General features: G+C 34.9%; 1 protein-coding gene across 2 annotated transcripts in view; it reads left to right on the top strand.

Moving 5' to 3' along the window:
- The window catches only part of GRID2 (glutamate ionotropic receptor delta type subunit 2), a 1,695,829-nt gene that overhangs the window by 1,314,783 nt on the left and 356,710 nt on the right, over nucleotides 1-24,336 (top strand). For both annotated transcript variants that reach the window (XM_021008407.2, XM_021008405.2), the window contains exon 11: nucleotides 23,635-23,947. In XM_021008407.2, the coding sequence (XP_020864066.1) occupies nucleotides 23,635-23,947 (313 nt within the window). The remainder of the gene's footprint in view (nucleotides 1-23,634; nucleotides 23,948-24,336) is intronic.

Genomic DNA, 24,336 nt, shown 5'->3' with positions numbered 1-24,336 from the left:
TTTTGTGGAAGAAGGATTTTTTTTTCCTGCTTGGTCCTATAATGCAGAACTAGGAGAAATGGTTGGAATTTGCAGAGAGATAGATTTGGGACTGAATAAAGAAATCTTTCCTAATCATTTTCCCCTCTCTGATTATCTGTTTGCAAATATAAATGTTGGCATTGAACTACTGATTCACAGTGTTCATGAATAGTTCTTTTGAGATGAGATCAGATGCCAAAGAGCCTCTCACAAATATAACAGTGGAGGCCTAACCTTATTTCTGAGTCAGTTCAAATGCTTTCCATTTTACTCAAGTACTGATCTTCAGGAACTGGATTCTGGGATGACGTGCTTCATGTATTGCAGTGCAGCGACTGTGTCATCTTAGGCAAATTGCTTAACCTCTCTGCACCTCAATATCTATCAAAAATGAAGACTGCCTTCAGATGTAATAGGTCCCCACCCCCAATCTCCATCATTTGTGGTCTGCAAACAAAGCCAAAAGAAAAGGAAGGACTAAGGATTTATGAGAGAAAGAGACACAGAGACAGAGAAACACCAAGAGAAAGAAAGAAATACAAAGAGAAAGAGAGAAAAGAATTAATAATGATAACCTCATTTTAATTCCATATATTCATAGATTCCTAAGAATTGGAAGCATTTTAAAATGTTTGCCATTTATTATTCACATGAACAGGGACAAGTGACAACCTAAGTCTTATTTTTCTCATCTATAAAAGGAGATGGGTTGAACTAAAATCATTTGTAGTTCTAATTAAATAATTATATTTTAGGGGGAAATAATTATGCACCTTCTCTTTTCCAAATTTAATGCTTCCTTCTATACTTGTTCCCATTCCTTCCTGCTTTTTTTTTTTTACTTCACTCCATTTACCTTTAATCTCTCCTCTACTTTCTTTATCTCTACTTTTTTTTTTGGCTAGGCAATGGGGTTAAGTGACTTGCCCAGGGTCATACAGCTACTAAGTGTTATGTGTCTGAGGCCAGATTTGAATTCAGGTCTTCCTGAATCCAGGGCTGGTACTCTATCTACTGTACCACCTAGCTGCCCCCCCATCTCTACTTTTGATGTGCTCAGATTCTCTAAAAATATTTTTTTACCCTGATAATCCTTCAAATCACCATCATTTATTTTCTCCATTATTTCAGCACCAGTCTTCATGAAAGTCTATTGTAATTCTCTCTATTTCCATTACTACCCACTGATTCATTCCTTAACACCCCCAAACTATGAGAAGGTCTCTTCAAGCCCTTCAAATCTAGGATGTTTCTCAATTTTTATGCAGTTTCTTTTCTTTTTTTTTTTTTGGAGAAAATGGGGGTTAAGTGACTTGCCCTGGGTCACACAGCTAGTAAATGTCTGAGCCAGATTTGAACTGAGGTCCTCCTCACTCCAGGGCCAGTGCTCTATCCACTGTACCACTTAGCTGTCCCCTGTTCTGCAATTTTTAACCCTCTAGTTCTTTTAACACTAACTCTTCCATTAATTTCCATGATTCTGTCTTGTCTTGATTCTCTTCATTTATGGCCACAGGATCAAATTTTTCCTCATTTCTCCTGAATGTGAATATTGCCCAAAACAAATTGCTGGTCATATGTCTCTTCCTTCACTCTTTCCTTTGGATATCTGATCCAATAATATGGCTTCAACTATTACCTTTTTGCAGACACCTGTTACGTTACATCTCTAGTCATATGCTTTCAAAAAACTTCACTCCTACTGAAACTGTTCAAGAACTGCGCACTTCTACCTCAAATTCAGGTTGCATACATCATCACTTCCAATTCATTGTGTACAAAATAAAACTTCTTTTTCCCCCAAATTCAAACCCACCTCTGGCCTTGTTATTGTTTTTTGCTTTTGTTTTTTCTTTTATATTTTATTTTGAACTTATGGAATAAAATAAACATTCCTATAACAGTACAATAAAAAGATGATTGCATAAGAAACTGCAATCTACTATATACAATTGCTGTTTGTTTCAAATACACAACAAAATTATTATGTAAATTTCTTTTTTTTCATCCCTTCCCCCTACCCTAGAGATTTTTCTTTAAGAATATTCTAATTCCTTCAATCTTCTAGGAGTTAAAACTTAATTTCCTCCCTCCCTCTCTGAAATCACATCCAGTCAATCACCAAATCCTGTTAATTCCTTATAATGTTATTAGTTGCTCCTTCTTTTTCATTCTCATTTCTACAACCAGGGTTTAAGACTTAATCAGCCTATGCTTAGATTTATTCCTTAGTCTTCTAATTGTTTTCCCAGGCTGTGATCTTTCCCCCTTCCCCAGTGTGGCCTACTTGCCACTACTACCACATCAGTCTTCTTAAGATAGTATTCCACAAGCAATTTGGAACTATGCCCAAATGGCTATAAAAATGTGCATACCCTTTGACCCAGCAATATCACTTCTAGGGCGCTATCCCAAAGAAAACATACAAATGGGAAAAGGTCCCACATGTACAAAACTATTCATAGCAGCTCTTTCTGTGTTGACAAAGAATTGGAAATTGAGGGAATGCCAATTAATTGGGAATGGCTGAACAAGTTGTGCCATATGAATGTCATGGAATACTATTGTGCTATAAGAATTGATGAGCAGGCAGACTTCAGAAAAACCTGGAAAGACTTGTATGGACTGATGCTGAGTGAAGTGAGCAGAACCCGGAGGACACGTAACAACCATGCTGTATGATGACTAGCTTCGATAGGCTTAGCACTTTTCAGCAATGCAAGAATCTAAGATATCTCCAAAAGTCTCGTGATGAAAATGCTATCCACATCCAGAGAAAAAACTATGGAATTGGGATGCATATCAAAGCATACTATTTGCTCTTTTTTTTTGTTCTGTTTTGTTTTGTTTCTTCTTTCTTGTGGTTCCTCTTCTTGGTTCTAATTCTTCTTTACAGCATGGCTAATGTGAAAATATCTTTAATAGGAATGTATATGTACAGCCCATATCAGATTGCTTGCTTACTTGGGGAGGGAAGTGGGGAGGAGGGGGAGAAAATTAAAACTCAAAACCTTGGAAGTGATTGTTGAAAATAAAAATTAAATCAATTAATTTTTTTAAATTAAAAAAAAGATAATACTCCATGCCCATCGCTGCAGTGACCAAGAATTATTTAAAGGTTAAAATCCAAACTCTTTTGCCTAGTATCAAAGGCCCTCTATTATCAGGTCCCTACTTACCTCTCCAATAATTTCCCACTTTTCCCTTGCATGAATCCTCCTTTGTTGTCCATCTGGTCTATTCATTTATCCATAAACCTGTCATACTTATCCCGTGTTCTATACTGATAAGTTCTCTGTTCCTGGAATATCTTCACAAGCCCTCTACCATTATAGTTAAGATGCAGAAGAATTCTCACCTGTTTTGGTCATGTCATCTAGCCCACAGTGATAGTCTCCCTTTCCTCTGAAATCCTGTAATACTGGTGGTCTGTACCATTCATTTGGTCTTTAGCATGTAATGCCTTTTTAAATGATTATCTTGTGTATTTATCTATTATGCCTCTCCAATCAAATAATAAGCAATTTTAGGGTCAAGAATTATATTTTAAAATCACTAATACAAGATACAGATGGTGCGGTGGGTCCAGAGTTGGCCTCAAAGTCAAGGGCTCACTTTCCAGCTCTGACACATACTGGCTGTGTGACCCTGGGCAAATCACATATCCTTTAAGTGTTGAAGTAAAATGTCTAAAACTCTAAGTTGCAGAGAATGGGCTAACTTGGGTTGATAGTGTCATATCCCCTAGACCAATGAAATCTTATCTCCTATAATATAATCCTATCTCGAGAAATAGTGGTAGATCAATAAATATTATTGAGATTCAAATAGTTGACCAGGTGAAATAGAAGGGAAAGGTGTAAAGCAAAAGAAAATCACTTATGTAGACTTAAATGATTTGGTGAATTGTTGTGGCAGTAAATTTGCTATATTTGCAGCTGACATTTAATTGTCAGAACAATAAAGAACAATCAGATAACAAACTTAGATCATTAAACACTTGTTCTAATAGTACTAATAAATGGCAAGTGTAGATAACAGGTGAATTATGTGCCTTGAATAAAAGCTAGGGGTTGAGAAGCAGAATGGAGGATAGTTAACAAATTTAATTTATCTCTCTGTGAATGAATCTTAGCTTTCAAGAGAAGTAATGGAGGACAGAGAGTAGCAAAAAGTGAAAGCTGTTGTGTGGCTAATCTAATACCACATCTATCAAAACCAAGGTAACGTAGAGATGGTAGCTATGATAAAACATCACATCACCTTTAGACCAACTAAATGCTAAAATACACAAGCATCTATCCAAATACTACCTTCACTATCAGCTTCCCTACACATGATTTGTTGGGAAAAGAGTGGCATTAAAAATTGAAGTAACTTTTGAATCTCAAAAGTGTCAAGCTGTAGTTGGAGTTTTGGGTATAAGTGCAGGTGGTTGCTTTGTTATTGATTTGCCATTTCTATTTAGTACACTTACACCGTAAAATAATAGTCAAAATAACTCTGGAAATTGTGGCCCTGAAGAAATACAACACCAATGAAATAGAATAGAAGTTCACAGTGCCTTAGGTTGTTAACTGCTAGAATGGGAGCTGTATTTTTCCCTGAATCCCATGCAGTATGGAGTAGACTTAGTGAACCAACAATAAAAAACAGCACTAAGAATGCTAACTTTAATATTGAAAGGAAAATGAAACTCTATTCCTATACTTTACCACATAGAGAAAAACCCTAAAGGATGAGTTCATTCAAGTATATTATGTTTTGAATTATTAAATAAGTTCAAAAAGGACAACTATGATTACAGCTATCCTTCAACATTGTTTCTCAAAAGTACTACGGTTTTAATTTTTCCAAATGCTAAAAATGTCATAAGTCATCGTGACATTGCTGTTCCCTGCAATTGTTTTGTAACATGTTATGATGACAAGTTGTCCAAACTAGTTGGAACAGAAATTCATGGTTTCCTAATAACAACATAGCTTAAATAGGATGAACTGTGTCAGGGTGAATGATCATTATTTCTTCATAGGGGCTTTCTTTATCTGGACCTTTACCAATATGCACATTTTTCTCTTGCTTGTCTGTTCTCCTGATCCTTAAGGCTTCACTTCATACCATACAGAAACCGCTCAGCAAACAGCTAGCATACAGTTACATCTTCTTTGGAATAAACTTGTTTGCTTTCACTTTACAGGAAGCTCAGTCTCTCTGCCTCTACCCACACCATCCCAAACTGAATGGCCATCTGAAAAGAGAATTAGATTTAGTTTTACTAGTAAGAAAAAAATCTACAAAATTCTTATAGAAGTTACTTATCTGCTCAAAGAAGATGTGGAATTATATTGTGTGGGCAGACAGGCTGAAAATTTCTTCAATTTGTTCTAGAGCCCCATAGGACAGACGTATCCCCACCTGCCACTTCTGAGTGGTCAATTCCGCAAAACTATGGAATCTAAATAAAACTTCCTAAATCCCTTTTCCTCTCCCAGCTAAGATCTATAGAGTTCCTCACACTGGGATATGGAGATTTCCCTCATGTATACATGTTTCAAGTCCCTTAAACTGTTCAGGTAAATATCATCTAAATAACCTACCATATAGATTTTTCCTATTCAATCATTCAATAATCATTTATTGAAAACAACTTTTGTGCCTAGCATTCTGATTTACATATGAGAAGACAGAATGATAGCTATCAAAGAACTCATAATTTAGTTTAAGAAAAGAGAGAGAGAGAGAGAAAGAGATGATATAGTATCTATATGTATATGTATATTATATACCAGATATGCCTACATATGTATATCTTTCAATAGCTTTCCTGAATATACACTGAGAAGTCACTGTTGTATTCAAAGCATTAATCTAAAGCAGATACATACATACAAAGACAAATATTTTGAGGGATCCCTCAATCCCAATGCATTCTTGATCTCAAAAGTACAATATTCAGACTGTGTGTCTTGTTAACCCCTGCTCTTACTAGATCAGTGCCTTCTCTTGTCATCTATAACCTTGATGATACCTTTTTAAGCCTTCACATGATTACAATTGCATCATTGTTGATAAAATGCAGCAACTTTCTTGCACTCACCATATATCTTCTCAAATTCCTTTAACACACTCACTTGCAGTTTTTATTTTTATGAAAATGTGATATTATACTATTCATTCACTAAAGCAGAGGTTCCCAAACTTATTTAGCCTATTGCCCCCTTTTCAAAAAAAAAATTACTCAGCATTCCCCTAGAAATATTTTTTCTTTAACCCTTTAATTTTTTTTTCAATTTGCATCACTTCAAAAAATATAAAATATCTTTCTTTTCAAATGATGCATCTTAAATTTAATAATTTATTGTAAATTTGTGGGGTTTTCCTGCATTGAAATTTTGATGATGCAGTATTGCATCATGTAACTGTATAGTATTCTATTGTAAACAAGTCATTACATGCGCATATTCATACCAATGCAAGTTGGACTTCCCGACAATACATGACTTGTTCACCTGCCAGCACTTGCTTGTTAAGACCTGTTGGTGGATTTGATCACTGATTGGTTATGACTTGCACTTTGTGTATTTATTTGGAAAATAATGTAACCACTACAACTTTAACTCTGTTACATAATAGATGAAACATACATGAATGTTTTTTTCAAAATTTTCTTATCTTCCTTCTGTACATTTTTATCTTCTCTTCTTATGCTTCTACCACCCCCTTATTTTTATTCAATTACCCCCAGTTGCACCTGAGGCTACTACAGCCCTCCTGGATCATTCCAGCAGCCCTCAGGGGGCGATATCACCCACTTTTGGAAACTATGCTTCTTCTAAGGTTCTCTCCAACTGACCAAACTTAGGAAAAGAGCATTTCTGTCTCCTGGGACCCAGGTTCTTCTGGCCTTCTACCATCACCTCCTATCCAGGTTCCTTTACCTTTCAATTCTCCCACTTCTTGTGACATAGGATTCTAGAGCCTCACAGGATGCAACATCACCACCTTCCATGAGATTGGACTTAAAGGGAGAAACTTCCATAATCATATGCCTTTCCCAGTGGGGCCCTAGCCCCACCTTCAATGATTGATACTCTGATTTGACTTATTCCTCAATAGTTAACATATGTCCCCTTATATACTCCTCATCCCAATGAGGAAGAGTACAGAGTCTAGTAGATGTTCATGTACAAATCTCACACTCTACCCCCAAATCCCTATTCCCTTATTCCCACCCATCTAAAGCTATTTCCCATTTCTAATATTCCACTCCAGATATTCTCAACTCTTCCATTGTTCTCTCTGGAATATTTGCTCCACAATTGACAAACTTTGTTTCATCTTAAACCTCTTTCTTTCTTTTTTTTTTCCACCATCTGTCACGCACAGATGAAACCTGACTCCCTCTTGATGACACTGCTTCCCTCACCACACTTTCCAGTACTGGCTACACTTTCTCTCATACCCTCAACTCTATGGTCATGGTGACCAGACTACTCTTTGCTTCCTATGATCACTTCCAGATCCTCTCTCTACCACACCCAATCAACAAGCATTTGTTAAATACCTATTATGTTCCAGGAACTATGCTAGGCACTAAGGATATAAGTATAAAAGATGAAACAATTCCTACCAACAAGGATCTCATATTTTAATGAGGGAACACAACTACATATAAAATATATGCAATATAAATATGCAATTAATGAATATAAATATATATCAGGTACTTAAATACAAGACAGTTGGGAGGGAGTATACTAGCTGTTGAGGGAATCAGGAACAACTTCATTCCGGTCATGCCTAAGCTGCATCTTAAAGGAAGACAGAGCCTCTAAAAAGTGGAGGTAACAAGGCACCATGTTCCAAGGCATGAAAGATAGAAAGTGCAAAGGGATAGAAATGGAAAATGGGGATCCATGGTTGAAGAACAGGGAGAAAACCAATTTCACTGGGGTACAGAATATATGAAGGAGAGGAATGCCCTATGACACTGGAAAGATAATTTGGATACAAGTTGGTTACAGTTTGAAAAACTAAACAGACTAGTGTTTCTTGGGATTCTGTCCTGGTCCTCTTCTCTTCTCCCTCCATACTATTTCATTTGGTGATCTCATAAATTTAATTACTATCTCCTCACTGATGATTCTGAAATATACCTATCTTGCCCCAGTCTCTTTGCTGATCTCCAAACTCCCATCCCCAATTGCCTTTCAGATATCTCAAATTAGATGTCCAGTATACTTCTTAAACTCAATGTGTCAAAAATGGAACTCATTGTCTTTCCCCTTAAAAACTCCTCACCTTCTACCTTAGTATCTCCCATATTAGCTTGTAATCCTCTATAAATGGCAACACCATCCTCCCAATCTTAGGCTCATGATATAGGAGTCATCCTGGATTCCTCACTATTTCATACCCTGCTTACATGTAATCTGTTCCCAAGGCCTATTTCACTTTCACAACATGTCTCAAATATATTCCCTTTTCTCTTCTGACCCTGCCACCACTCTATTATAAGCCCTCCTCTTCTTTTCACACCTGAATTACTGCAATAGCTGCTAGTGGATGTACCTGATTCTAGTCTCTCCATAGGTTAATCCATCCTTCATTCAGCTACTAAGGTGATTTTCTTAAAGTGTAGGTCTGATCCTGTCACTACAGGGGCTCTCTGTTGCCTCCAAGATCAAAAAAAAATGCTCTATTTGGCATTCAAAGCTCTTCATAACCTCACTTCCTCCTACCTTTCAGTCTGCTTATACTTTACTCCCTTGGCATGTACTCTTTGATCTAGTGACATTGAAAACTTGGCTGTCCACAAACAAGATACTCTATCTCTTAGTTTTGAGCATTTTCACTGACTGCCTCCCCCTCCCACCTCAATGCTGGAGCATTCTCCCTTATCTGCTCCACCTATTGACTTCCCTGGCTTCCTTTTAAGTCCCAACTAAAACCATACCTTCTACAGGAAGCCTTGCTCAATCCTCTTAATTCTAATGCCTTTCTTCTGTTTATTATTTTCTATTTATCCTGTATATTTTTTCTATGTATTTGTTTGAATGATGTTTCCTCGATTAGATTGTAAGCTCCTTTAGGGTAGGGACTGACTTTTGTCTCTTTTTGTATTCTTGGTGCTTAGCACAGTGCCTGATACATAGTAGGCACTTAATAAATGCTTATTGGTTGATCAATTTAGTTTATACTTTATTCCAAAGGAAATAGGAAGACATTGGAGTTGGTAAAGAGAGTCACATAGTCAGAATTGCATTAAAGGAAAAATATTGTGGAAGCAGAATACAAGATGGACTGGAATGGGGACGAACTTGAAGAAGGGAGACCAAGCAAGAGGCTGTTGCAATCATCCAAATGAAAGGTTATGAGGACCTGAAGTAGCAATGTTAATGAAAAAAGAGTCATATGTGAGAGTTATTGGGAAGGCATAATTAGAAAGATATAGTGATCAATTAGATATCTGAGTTGGAAGTGAGAAGTCCACAATAATTCCAAAGTTATTAATGTGGGAATCTGATGATGGTACCCTATAGGGAAATGGGAAGTCTGTAAGAGGAGAGGGTTTAGGCAGAAAGATGTTGAGCTCTGTTTTGAACATATTGATCTTAAGATATCTCCAAAACATTCACTTTGAAATATCCAATATGTAATTGATGATGTGGTATTGAAGTGAAAGAGACTGACATTCTGAGAATTATCTAGTTGATCTGCAAGTCATCTGCATAGCGATTATTGTTAAGACCATGGGAAATGATGAGGTTACCGAGAGAGAGGGTTGTATGTAGAGCAAAAAGAAAATAGGGCTTAAGAGAGCATGTTGGAGAATACTCATAGTTAGGGGACATGGTATGAGGACCAAGAAAAATTTGTCAGACAGATGAGGAAAAGCAGGAAAGAGCAGTGTCTCTGAATCAAAGACCATATGCCAGGGGAGCAAAGTATAAGAAGACTAGAAAGGTAGGAGGAGGCAAGGTTATGAAGGGCTTTGAATGCCAGACAGAGTATTTGTTTGATCTTGGAGGCAACAGAGAGTCTCTGTAGTGACAGGATCAGACCTACGCTTTGGGAAAATCATTTTAGTGGCTGAACTGAGGATGGATTAGCCTGGAGAAAATGGGAAAAGGTAGACCCACTAGCAAAAACAGAAGAGAAAGTATAATTAACAGTATCAGGTGCAGCAGAGAAATCTTGGAGGATTAGGACTGAAAAAAGACCATCAGTTTTGGCAAATAGGAAATTACTGGTAACTTTGGAACATAGTTTTACTTGAATGATGAGGAAAGAAGACAGATAGCAAAAGATTGATTAGTGATTGAGAGGAAAAAAAGTGGAATCAGCAAAATTAGACTTTTTCAGATGGTTTGTCTGAGAAATGGAAGACAAATATAGGATGATAGCTTGAGGTGATGGAAAGGGCTAGTGAAGTATTTTTTTTTAAGAATAGGGAAGAGTTAGCTATGTATGGTGGCTGTAGGGAAGAGACCACTTGAGAAGGAAAGATTGAAGATTCAAGATGAGGAATGATTGTGGATTAAGTCTGTTGGCAAAGATGGAAGAGGATGAGATCAAATGCCTGTGTAGAGGTTAGAGAATGCCTTGACAAGAGTAAATGCTTCCCTGTGTTAAAGACAGGGGAAAAGAGAGAATGAGAGATAACGTAAAGAGAATTTATTGATAAATACAAGAGGAGAGAGTGGACTTCACACTGAATGATCACAATTTTCTTAGTAAAACAAATGGTACCATCATCAGCCTAAAACAAGGCAGGAAAGGGACTTATCAGAAGCTTGAGGGGTAAATCAGAGATTTGGAATATCATTTGTGGGGAGTGAGATTGGGAATCACTTAGAGATAAAAAGATTGCTGTGGTGAGGACTCAGTTGAGGTTGTATAACATGAATCTGTATTGTACTCAAGCATCTTCAATGTGAATAGGAAGAGCAGGAGGCAGCTAGAAAAAGTAATTCAGAGCTAAGGTTTAACAAGAAAGAATGAGCAACAGGACAAGATAGGAAGGAATGCAAGAGCAGTGGAATGTGAAGTTTGAAATTGGGTTGAGGTTGAAGAGAGAGGAAAGTGAAGTCAGAGTAAGAATAATGGCCAGGGTTGAAGAACCTAAGGTATTGATGAGGGAAAAGAACAGGTTGAGGATAAATGAAGCATATTGAGAGATTGAATGATAGCTGGCATGTGTGTAAAATATCTAGGCAAACACAGATGTCCATTAGCAGCCTAAACCAACTGTAATACATTAGTAAAGTATACAAGAAACTGGAAATATAAAAAAATAGGGTAAATGTCAGAGTTTCTAATTAGGGGAATGAAACATTCTTCTTGAGAAAAAAGAGAATGACCTTGGGATGGGGGTATACCATAGTTACCATATCTTTCTTTCATCCATAAGTTGAATACTTGGCTTACAGTCTTTCCCTCTACCCCAAACCCTAGCATCGTGCTTGGGTACTTCAATACACATATTAAACTTTCCATCAAATATTCCAACTTCCTAGTTCTTCCTTGTACTGAATCCCCATGCTTAGTCCTCCATTTCATCTCAACTACCTACAGAGATGATCATACCTGTAATCCTGCCATCACTCATAAGTGTTTAACTTTCATGTTCATGAATTTCAAAATTCCTCTCTGATTATATTTCATCGTTCCATCTTTCCCTGTATCTTGTGATTTCTCTGTTCTTCATCTTCACTGTGACCTCCATAATTTCCATTCCTCAATTCTTTCACAGACTATATCACCCCTGCACTGTCTGTACTTTCCTCCCATCCCTACGTTGACCCATTGTTGAACAAATTCAACTTTACAACATTCTCTACTCTTGAATTCCTTGCCTCTTTTTTTCAATAGATTTTTTTCAATGGCTTGACAACCCCCAATTCTGGATTATTCCCACCATTCACTTCCTTAATTCTTATCCATGTACTGTTAAATGGAGCTAGGAGATACCAAGAAACCATCTTGCTCTTCCATGCTAAACATGTTGAGAAAGGTTATCATAAAAGGGACCTCTATTTCCACTCCTCTCACTTTCTCTAAACCTTTTACTTTTGATTTCTGCTTTCACATCATCATCATCATAGTTAACATTTATAAAACATTGTAACATTTTTATTCTTATTTTTGGTTCCAAATTCTCTCCCTCCTGCCAATGAGAAGGAAAAAGTAAGACACCTAGTTTACATATGAAGTCATGCAAAATATATCTCCATATTAACCATATTTCAGGGGGGAAAGGGCAGGAAAAATAAAGGCAAAAATATGCTTCAATCTGTACTTGGAGTCCATCAGTTCCCTATCTGGAGATGGATAACATTTTACATTACCAATCCTTTGGAGTTGTGGTGGATTATTGTAATGACTGCGGTTACTAAGTCTTTTATAGTTGGTTATTTTCACAATATTGCTGTTACTATGTAAGGTGTCCTCCAGGTTCTGCTTGCTTCACTTTGAATTGGTTCACATAGTTATTTCCAGTTTTTTTTATTCCCAAAACCATCCCTTCATCATTTCTCATATCAAAATAATATTCCATCACATTCATATACCATAATTTATCCAGCCATTCCCTAGATTATGGACATTCCTTCAGTTTCCAATTCTTTTCCACCACAAAAAAAAATAACTCCTATAATTACTTTTGTACATAGACATCCTTTTCCTTTTTTCTTTAATCTCTTTTTGGGTATAGACCTAGTAGTGATATTTCTGGGTCGGTGCACAGTTTGGTAGCCTTTTGGGCATAGTTCCAAATTGCTTTCCAGAATGATTAGAATATTTCACAATTCCACCAAAAATAGTGCATTCATGTGTGTTTTCCCGATTCCCTTCAGCATATGTAATTTTCTATTTTTTCATGTTAGCCAATGTGATGGGTGTGAAGTGGTATCTCAAAGCTGCTTTGATTAGCTTTCCTCTAATTATTAGTGATTTAGAACATTTTAATATGACTGTTGAAAGTTCAGATTACTATATTTTGAAAGTTCCATTAATTTCTATGTTTTCTAGGGTTTATAGAGAAATGAGAGTTACATTTTGTCAAAACTCTTCTCAGCATTTGTTGATATGATCAGGAGTTTTTATTTGACTTGACTTATTTCATTTATAGTCTTCTTTATGTTAAAGAAACCCTATATTCCTGATATAAATCTAACCTGATTTTAGGGTATAGTATTTCTAACATTTTCATAGCCTATTTGCTATCATTTACTTTAGCATTTTTGCAAGAGATTTTTATGCCCAGATATATGATCAATTTTTATAAAGGTGTTGAGTATATCTGGAACTATATAAATTCCTTTTTAATCTCATTCATTAACCAACAGAGCTATGTCATTTCTAATATTTTTCTGTCTTATTTAATATTTTATTTTTCCCAATCACATGTAAAAACAATTTTAACGTTCTTTTTTTTTCAAATTTTGAACTCTAAAATCTCTTCCTCCCTCCCCTTTCCATCCTTATTAAGAAGGCAAGTCATGCAAAAGATTTTTCCATATAAGTCAACCTGTGAAAGAAAACACGGACCAAAAGAAAACAAAAGAAAAAGAAAAAAAGTAAAGAAAATGTATCTTGCATTCAGGCTCTACAAGTTCTTTGTCTAGAAATGGACAGCACTTTTAAGTCCTATGGAATTGTCTTGGATCATTGTATTGCTAAGAATAACTAAATAATTCGTAGTAGACCATCTTATAATACTGTTGTTACTATATGATGTTCTCCTGGTCCTGCTCATTTCACTTTGCATCAGTTCATGTAAGTCTTTCCATGTTTTGTTTTGTTTTGTTTTCCTGAGAGCATCCTGCTCATCATTTCTTAAAGAACAATAGTATTCTATCAAAATCATATACAACCACTTCTTCAGCTATTCCCCAATTAATGGGCCTCCCCTCAATTTCTAATTCTTTGTCACCACTAAAAGAGCTGCTATAAATTTTTTTATACACATAGGTCCCTTTCCTTTTCATTTTTTTTATCTCTTTGGGATACAGACCTAGTGGTGGTGTAGCTTGGTCAAAGGGTATGCATGGTTTTATAGCCCTTTTGGCATAGTTCCAAGTTGCTCTCCAGAATGGTTGAATACAACTTCACCAATAGCACATTAGTGTTTTAATTTTCCCATATCCCCTCCAATATTTGTCATTTTCTTTTTCTGTCCTATTAGCCAATCTGACAGGTGCAAGGTAGTAGCTCAGAATTGTTTTAATCTGCATTTTTTTCATCAATAATGATTTAGTATCTCTAATATTTTTTGGTCTGTTCAGCACCTTAAGCTTCTTCTTGTTTATCTTTTAGTTAGATTTATCTAGGTATGAAAATAATATATTCAGATCCTCTATTATAGTTTTACTATCAGTTTCTTCCTCCACTTCAGTTAGAGAAGGGGAAATAAAAGGGAATAAGCATTTACAACATCTACTGTGTACCAGGCATGATGCTGACCACTTGACAATTATCATTCCATTTGATCCTCTCCACAACCCTGGGAGGTACTTGCTATTATTATTCCTATTTTACAGATGGAAAAGACAGAGGTTAATTGAATTGCCTAGGGTCACAGAGCTAATAAGTGTCTGAGCTACATTTGAACTCAGATCTTCCTGACTCCAGACCCAGTGTTCCAGACTCCATTAAATTTTTCCTTTACTATTTAGATGCTATCCTGTTTGCTGCATATACACTAATTATTGATATTGCTTTAAAGCATAAGGGAAATACTATTTCCCTGCTTATTTCTTTTATATATTTATACTTACCATAGCCTATCTGAAATAATAATTGTTATCCCCTACCTTTTTAATTCACTTGAAGTGCAATAAATTTTATTCTAGTCATTTGTTTTAATTCTATGTGAATTTCTATTTTCTAGTGTGATTCTCATAAATAATATGTTGTTGGATTATCTTTTCTAATTCATTCTGCTTATTTCTTCTGTTTTACATTCTTAGTTATAATTGTTAGTTGTATATTTCCCTCCAATCTGTCCTTTTGTTCTTTTTCTTCCATTTGTTTACATCTCTTTCTTTACAAATAAAAATGTAGAAAAGAGTTTTCTTGCCACTTTTGATTTATAGATGAAAAGATACTTACTTGCAACTCCTCTCTTTCTTGCCTTACCTCTGAGCTCAGGGTTTTACAATTTCTTCTTTTGATTTTAATTATTTTTCTTTCATTTTAAATGTTTTATTTTTATTTTCAGTTCCAAATTCTCTCCCGCCACTTCCTATGTCATGTTTTGAAAAGGCAAGGAATAATACCCATTATACACTTTCATTTTAATTCCTCTTCATGTTCCTTTTTCTGACATTTGAATTTCTTTCTTTGTGACTATTCCCACACACATAATATCCCTCCTCAAGAACTTTGTTTCCCTCTCTTGTACCCATTTCTCCTGTTTTCTTTTGGAGTTTAATGTATTTCTATAACAACATCTTAGTGTGGGGGTGGGCAGATATAATTGTGTTCAGTCTTTTATTTAATCTGGTTTAGATGAAATTGAGATTCATGGGGATGCTTTCACACACACACACACACACACACACACACACACACACACACACACACACACACACACACACCCCTTTGTCCAAAGTTAAATACTATTCATCTTATGAAACTCTATTATGTAATTTTTTTATCTCCCTTTCCTCCTCATATCTTCTCCAATATATTCTCCTGTTCCTTCCATTTTTTTCTCCTCCTTAAAACATAAAAATAGAATAAAACCACCAATAAGTTCTCTGTCATTTTTACCTTTCTCTGTCACCATTAAAGATATTAAGGTTCTAATCAGAAAAGACATCTGATTCCCTATCTTAGTATGTAAATAATTAGTAATCTCACATGATTTCTTTTAATTAAATAAATGTGCATATCTTTCTATGCTTCTCTTGGCTCCTGCATTTACATATTAAAATGTCTACTCACTTCTGTTTCCCCCCATTGGAAAGGCTTGGAAATCCTCTGTTCCATTAAGGATCCATTTTCTTCCCCTTGTAAGATTATACTTACCTTTTCCAAATAGGTTATTCTTGGTTGTAAGCTTTTATCTTTGCCTTTATACTCTCATAGTCCAAGCTTTTCTCTCCGTTACATGACAACTGCCAAATATCATGTGATCCTTACTATGAGTCCTTTGTACTTAAAGTCTTTTTTTTTTGGAATCTTTTAGTATCTTTTTTCTTTGATCTGGAAGCACTGGTTTTTTACTGTGACACTTGAAGGAGTTTATTTTTTTTTAGTTTCTTTCATAAAGTGACTGGTGGATTCTTTCTACTTTTACTTTGTCCTCTGGTTTTAAATTCTAGGTAGCTTACATGTATAATTTCTTGAAATATGGTAGTCAGGCTTTTTTTTAATCTTGATTTTCTGACAGTTCAATAATTCTTAGGATCTTTCTCTTTCATTTGTTTTCCAGGTCAGTTGCTTTGTATATTATTTTCATAAATTTTCTTTGCTTTTTAAAACATCTTTTGATTTTGTTTTAATCTTGTTTCATTGGGTTATTATTTTCTTTTTTGTTCCTTCTAATTTTGAAAGCATTCATTTCTTTCATGGGTTTTTCATTGTTCTTTCCTTCCTAGCTATTACATTTGGTATCTTGTATTTAATTTCTTTCAAGTACTCTTGTAATCCTTACGGTCAGGACATTTGTTTTTGTTTTTGTTTTTGTTCTTCCTCTGATACTTTGCATCATCTTCCTCAGGGTTTACCTCCTGGGCATTTCTCAAGTCAAGTTATTTCCTCAGAAAGCAAGATACACACATATATACACTTACATATATACATACATATACATATACATGCATCTATATATACATGTACATGTACATATACATATACATATACACATATATTTAATTTGGTCTCAGCTACAATGTCCAAGTTGGGGTGGGAGGGACCTGTGCTTGGGGGAAGCTCCACTCCTTTGATCTTTGCCCTTCTTTCAAAAGACTCCAGGACTGCTCTGTTGCTAGGCCCTGCCTAGCAGTGTCACCCTTTTGCCATAAGGCTCTGGGGCTTCCCCCCTGAATTGGCAAATAATGACTCAGTAAGACAGGAAGATTAAAACAAAGTCAAACTCTAAGATTCTGCCTATATCACTATTTCTAACCTGCAAGGATTGAGAGATTTTCACCACTACCATCACCATGATCATTGGACTTGGCATTGCTTTGTGCCATACTTTTCATGTACCCCTGGATTATCTACTTCAAGGTGTATGCAGAATTCTAGTGACTCTTCTCTTCATCTCTTGCCTGGGAAGAGGAGTATATAAGTGATTCACTTTATTTCTTTTGTAGTTGGCTAATTTTTAAACTTTATTTAGGTGTTTGCAGGAGATCTAGCCTCTTCCAGGTACTAGTTTGACACCTTCTCAAAACTCCATATCCACTTCACTCTTCTAAATCTTCTCTAATATGGTTTCTGATCTCATCACTCAACTGAAATTGCCCTCTCAAAAGTTACTTATGCTCTCTTAATTAACAAATCTAATGGCTTTTTCTTAATCCTCCTCCATCTTAACTCTTTGTAACTTTTAAAACTTTTTTATCTTGCTTACTTTCTGGAACTTCTCTTTGAATCTTCAGGACATTGCTCTCTTCTGGTTCTCTCTACCCTATCCACTATTACACCCAGTATGAATTATAACATATTCTGGTTTGAATACAGAGCTCCCTCCTAAATTCCCCATCTTGTACTTCCTTCTACACACTTTATGATTCGACTATATTGGCCTACTTGTTGATCCTCACACATGATACTCTACCTTCAAGTTCTATGGCTTTGTACTGGTCATTCCTCAATGCCTGGATGGTTTCCTTTTGCACTTCTTCCTCTTAAAATTCTTAACTCAGTAAAACTGTCACCTTCCAAGAGAGGTCTCAAATGCTTACAAGCATATAATTGACTTCATGTCTCATAGTACATTTTGTTTCCTCAAAGATCACAGATTTAAAGGTGCAAGGGACCTTAAGAGGCCATCAAGTCCAACCTCTTTATTTTATGGCTGAGAAAACTAAGGCCCAAATCTCTCTGTCTTTCCCAGAGTTGCATAGCTAGTAGGTGTCTAGAGTGGTATTTGAACTGAGAACTTTATGAATACAAGTACCAAAATCAATATACTCCTGCTCACTGTTTCCATGTTACTATTTTTTTTTAAATTTGTATTTATTTTATTTTTAATTTATGGAATAAAACAATCATTCCCATAATGTAATACCATTTTTAAAAAGATAATTGCATTTGAAACTACAAATTATTATGTACAACTTGGTATTTCTTTTAAATATATAATAAAGTTATCGTGTAATTTTTTCCTTCCCCCCTACCTTAGAGATGGCTATGATTGGACACAAATGTGTGTGTGTATGTGTGTGTGTACATACATACATATACATATTTATGAATATATATGTATAATCATTCTATATATATATTTCTATTTATCAGTTCTTTCTTTGGATGCAGATACCATCTTCTTTCATATGTCCTTTTTAGTTACTTCTTGATATTTATAATAGTTAAAATGAGTTATTTGCTCAAAACTGTTCTTAACATTTATTGCTATTACTGTATACAATGTTCCTTTCGTTCTGCTCATTTCACTTTTCATTATTTTGTGCATATCTGTGTTTTTCTAAGATCATCAAGCTCACCATTTCTTATGGCATTGTAGTATTCAATCACAATCATATACCACAACTTATACAGCCATTCCCAAATGATGGGCATCCCTCCAATTTTCAGTTCTTTGCCACCACCAAGAGAGCTGCTATAAATATTTTAGAACATCTAGGTTGTTTTCCTTTTTCCCTAATCACCTTTGGAAATGAACTTAGTAGTGGTATTGCTGGTATTAGTACCAAGGCTGTTGAATACAAAAAAATAAAGAAAACCTTTGATTCAGTAGGTAAAATGCTGCTATCAAAGCTCTTCATCTATCTCCCATCAAAATCATGCAAAATTTCTTGGAAGATGTCACAACACAATTAACACAGAAATGGGACAGTCATGATTACCAGAGTTATTTTCCATCATTGTGGAGGTCATGTGGTAAAGAGTACAAATGGAAAAGGGATCCTAATAGCTTCCTGAAGATGATTCTGTTTGAAGATGACATAGTACTAATTGCTTCAATCCTAGGAACATTCAGAAGCCTTGCAAATGTGATCCATAACCTACTTAAAAGAGTTTAGCTCAACTATCTATAGGAAAAAGCACATGGCCTGCTTATCTATAAAAATGGAGTAATAAAGCAATTCCTCAGTGATGACATATATGAAAGCACTTTGTAAGCATAATAAAACACTTAAAAATGTAAGCTAATCTCAGAAATTCAAGTGGTTCTATGCACTTATTGATGTGGGTACTCTGATGATATGGCAAGTGTGACTCTTCTCCATGCCTTCCACAAGTTCTACAAGTCTGCCTGGCATCAAGACCAGATATTCATTGTCCACAGTAACTGAATATTGAATAAAATACCAATAAAGAGGCAAGAACAAAATATTCAAAATATTTATTATTACAAATTGGATTTATACTAAGAATACAATAATGGTTCAACATTAAGAAATTATAAATTCAATCAATTATCATACTGGATAGAGGACTGGGCATGGAGTTAAAAAAAAAGCTTAAGGTCAAATCTGGGCACATACACGTACTAGCCATATGACCTTGGGAAAAATTACTTAATATGTTTGCCTTGGTTTCACCAACTGTAAAATGGGCATAATAATAGTATCTACCTCCCAATCAAATGAGATATATTTGTAAAGCATTTAGTACAGTGCTTGGAAAATACTAGGTGTTATATGAATGATAATTATTATTACAAAAATTATAAAACTAACAATATTATATGTAGATATGCAGAAAAGTAACAAAATACAGCATCTGTTAATGTTTAAAAATTGTTAATGTTAAAAAATAAGAGAACAAAATTACTTTTCCCCTATAATAATGATTTTAATATCAAAATATCTCCCTAGAATAAAGAGCTGCCATTGTTTATAATGATCTTTTCTAATAAGATCAAGGGAAAGGCAAGGGAAGTCAATGTTTCAACTATTATTTAATTTACTTCTAGAAATGCTAACTATGGCAATCAAAAATAATCTGAAGAATGAGCATAAGCAAATAGTGGGCACAATTATTTCTATCTGGATACATTTCGATGGTTTATCTTGAGAACACCAGAGTTTCAATGAAAACAAAAATTAAAATATTTTTCAGATAATACTTTAGTGAAGTACCAGAGTATTAATAAATGTACAAACTTATCAAGTTCTCTGTATTTTACTAACGAAGACAAGGAAGAATAGATATTTCATGAAGAATAATGGAAAATGCATCAAATATGTTAGAATTAACATACCAAGACAAATTTAGGACTGATATGAGTTGAATTACAAAACACTTTTTACAGAAATAAAGTAATAAAAATAATGGTGAAATATTCAATATTCATGACAAATCCATTAGAAAACAAAAATAATCATACTAATTAAATTAATTTACAAATTTAATGTTCTATCAGTTAAAGTTGGCAAAAAAAACTATAGTTACACAAAAAATAAAATTCATTTGAAAGAAAAAATAAAAAGATTGAAATAATGGAAAGTATCATTTACCTAATTATGTTACAAGTAAGTAGTCATCAAATCTGTTTGGTATTGGCTGAAAAAATAGCTTAATGAAAGAAAATTGGTGAGAGACTTAAATGAACATAGTAGCCTAGTATTCAATAAGCCTAAGAACAGCAATAATTATTCTATTCAAATAGACGTGCTAGAAAAAAAAACAGTGGAAAATTAACTTAGACTAATATCTTATACCATATATAAAATATGAAAAAATCAGTCCAAATGGTAAAATAATCTATATAGAGTTTAAAATTAGATGAGAATGGAAGAATACACTTTTCAGATATGTAGTGAGGAGAGTTTATAATAAAGAAATGCATAAAAGTGACCACAAAAGAAAAAAAAAGATCATTTTAAATCTATAGGATTAAAAAAGCTTTTGCAAAAATAAAATCAATAGATAAAATTTGACATCCAAGTGGAACAGTGAATAGAGTTCTGGGCCTAGAGTCAGAAAGACCCAAGTTCAAATCTAGCCTCAGACATTTACTAGCCATGTGGCCTTGGGCAACTCACTTAACCTCTATTTGCCTCAATTTTCTTACCTTAAGATGGAGATAATAATAGCACCTATCTACCAGGGCTGTTGTGAGCTATTTGAGATAACATTTGCAAAGCACTTAGCACAGGGTGTGACACATAGTAGATGCTATATGAATGCTGTTACTACTACTACTAGAAGTAATACCACTACTATTAAATTGACACAAATATATTACTGAGCCACTTTACAGTAGGTAAGTTTTCAAAGGATGTGAACAGTTTTTATAAAGAAAATTGAAAACTGATAAAGGGCATTGATGTAGATGAACTCCAAAGTCTCTTCAAAATCTAAATCCATAGTACTATGATCATATGAACACAAATTAAGGCAATTTTAAAGTTTTCCTCCATACCAACAAAGTGGAAGAAATGGCAAAGGATAACAATTGTCAATGTTGCACAATCATGCTACTGCAATGTTATAGATTTGTGAATTGTTCAAACTGTACTTACACAAGAAATGTTACTGAGCTGTTTTGTTTGTAACCTTTGACACAGCAATACCACTATAAGCTATATACTCCCATGAGGTCAAAGACAGAAATAAATGTCCTGTGTACACCAAATTTAGCATACCAGTACTTTTTTTTTTTCTGGTAGCCCAACACTAAATAGAAAGTAGATTCCCAATGACAACAAAATGGCTGAACAAATAATGGAATATCAATATATCAGGTTGTTATTTCAGCTTAATAAAAGATAAAAGTGAGTCATTCAGAAAACCCTGAAAAGACTCAAATGTGGAGCACAGACCACAAAAATAACATTCACTGGGATGATCATGCTGCAGAAGAAGTATAACAGGAGTGAACTGAGACCAAAGTCATTGGCCAATAGTTCTCAAGACCACATGTTGAACACATTTTCTTCTTCATAGAGATTATGACTGCTGAATGTTGCATGTTCCATCCAATGGGATCACTCTTTTATTTGGTTTTCCTTGACTTTTTTTCACCATAACAAAGGATATGGCAATAAAAAAGGATGTCAGGAAATGGCTAGTGCCATGTGTCATTCTGGAAGAATCTTGATATAAAAAAAGGAGATGTGGATTATAAGCCCACTTCTGACACTAATTGACCTAGGTGATGTAGGGTAAGTCGCCTGGTCTCTCTAGCTCTAATTTTCTTATTTGCAAAAGGAGAGATTTGGACTAGGAGATTCTATTGTTTATTCTAGTTCTAACAACCAAGGATCCTAGTTCTGATTCCGATTCCAGAATGCCAAGCTGTCAGACCCTCTTGGCAGTTGAGTTAACTCTTGCTGGCCCCTTGGATATCACTAAGATACTATTTCAGAGAACTCTGATAATCTTCATCTTACAGTCATTACATCAGGAATGTTCTTTTTCATTTCACATTTTCCCCCAAGAGTGATAAATACTGACCTCATCCTCCTTTATGTAGTGAGAGAAAAATCAAAAACAAAAAACATTCAATGATTACATGTAACAGTCGTTTATTAGCATTTTGAAAGAGACTTCACACAGCTTTAGTCACAGCAGTAGCTCATTACTTCAAAGTAGAAGCAGCTTTAAGTAGTTTAAATGTGTGTTTTCTTATCACAAGATCCAGACTTGATAGTTATTCATTCATTATCTGGTGGTTCTATAAAGACTAAAGTGTCACCTTAAATTAAATATCCCTCACTGAAGTTCTTAACTGTATGCTTGCTAAGTTAGAAAAGTAGCACCTGCTAGAACCATGGTTGCTATAGCTAGGAATCTGAAGGGACACACACTGAGAAACAAGATGATTACTTCAAAGAGTATCATCAGGCTCCTTAATAGTCAATGGATCCCTCAAAGGATCTCACAGGTTTGAAGAATAAAACTAGGATAAGGTAAATTACTACTGTTTGAAAATGCTCACAGCTACGAAAGTGCTGGCAATCTAAAATTTGGGTGGTCTCAGACCTCTAACAATAAATCAATATATCTCTTTTAGATGCAGAAATGACCAAACAAAATATAATACTATACTATGGACATCAGCAGATATCCTCAAATCATATCAGTGTTAACAATGAATGGGATCACACGGGAAATTACTTTTCTAAGTTTAGATGCCTTTTACCATTGCAATAATGATTGCCCCAATAAGTAGACCCAGACGAATAGGAGAATACCAGCAACCATGTATATGAAATAGTGGTCTCCAATTTTATATTCACAAATAATATATAATTTGTCCAACTCTTGTAGGTTGAGATTTGCAATAAAAATTGCAAAATTCATGTGTGGCTATTTTTAAAATGCCTCTGGAGTGCTGGTTATTTAGTACAGAAAGTTATCACCCAAGGTGGCTAACTTTCTTTCCCTAAGATAAGTTGAACTGATATAAATCAAATTGGTGTTCATGCTACTAACAGAGTCCTTTTTCTTTCAATTCCTCAGAGAGCTGATATAGGAATTTCTGCATTAACCATAACTCCAGATCGTGAAAATGTGGTAGACTTTACAACTCGCTACATGGACTACTCTGTGGGTGTGCTGCTGCGCAGGGCCGAAAAGACAGTGGATATGTTTGCCTGCCTTGCCCCATTTGACTTTTCTTTGTGGGCTTGCATTGCTGGCACTGTGCTACTGGTGGGACTGCTCGTTTACCTCTTAAATTGGCTTAACCCTCCACGATTGCAAATGGGATCAATGACTTCTACCACGCTCTACAATTCAATGTGGTTTGTCTATGGATCCTTTGTTCAGCAAGGTAAGGAGAGAAATAAACATTGCTAACAAAATAAGTTAACCCACTAAAGTGATTTCCATCCCTATATTTATAAATTTTCCATAGTTATTCACTTAAATGCCAAAAACACATTTCTCAGCATATTCTATATGTTCTCATACTGTTAGGCATACTATACCTAATAATGGTTAATTATCTTTTGAAAATATGTTCAATTTCATTAAAAAAAAATTATCAGAGTTGAAATCTGTATCACAGGCCAGATTTTCTTCCAAAAGCCTTGAGTATTTGCCAGATTGGTCTTCTGAAGTGATAACATTCAATATATAGACAAGTGGTTGTTGTTGGGATTTTTGTTTTGTTTGTTTTTTTAAAAAAAAAATTAAGCATAGGCAAAGGTAATCAGATTA

This window comes from Phascolarctos cinereus, unplaced genomic scaffold, assembly GCF_003287225.1.
Source record: "Phascolarctos cinereus isolate Bilbo 61053 unplaced genomic scaffold, phaCin_HiC Scaffold_9;HRSCAF=440, whole genome shotgun sequence".
NCBI classification, from domain to species: domain Eukaryota; kingdom Metazoa; phylum Chordata; class Mammalia; order Diprotodontia; family Phascolarctidae; genus Phascolarctos; species Phascolarctos cinereus.
This window is presented reverse-complemented; position numbering and strand designations above follow the sequence as displayed.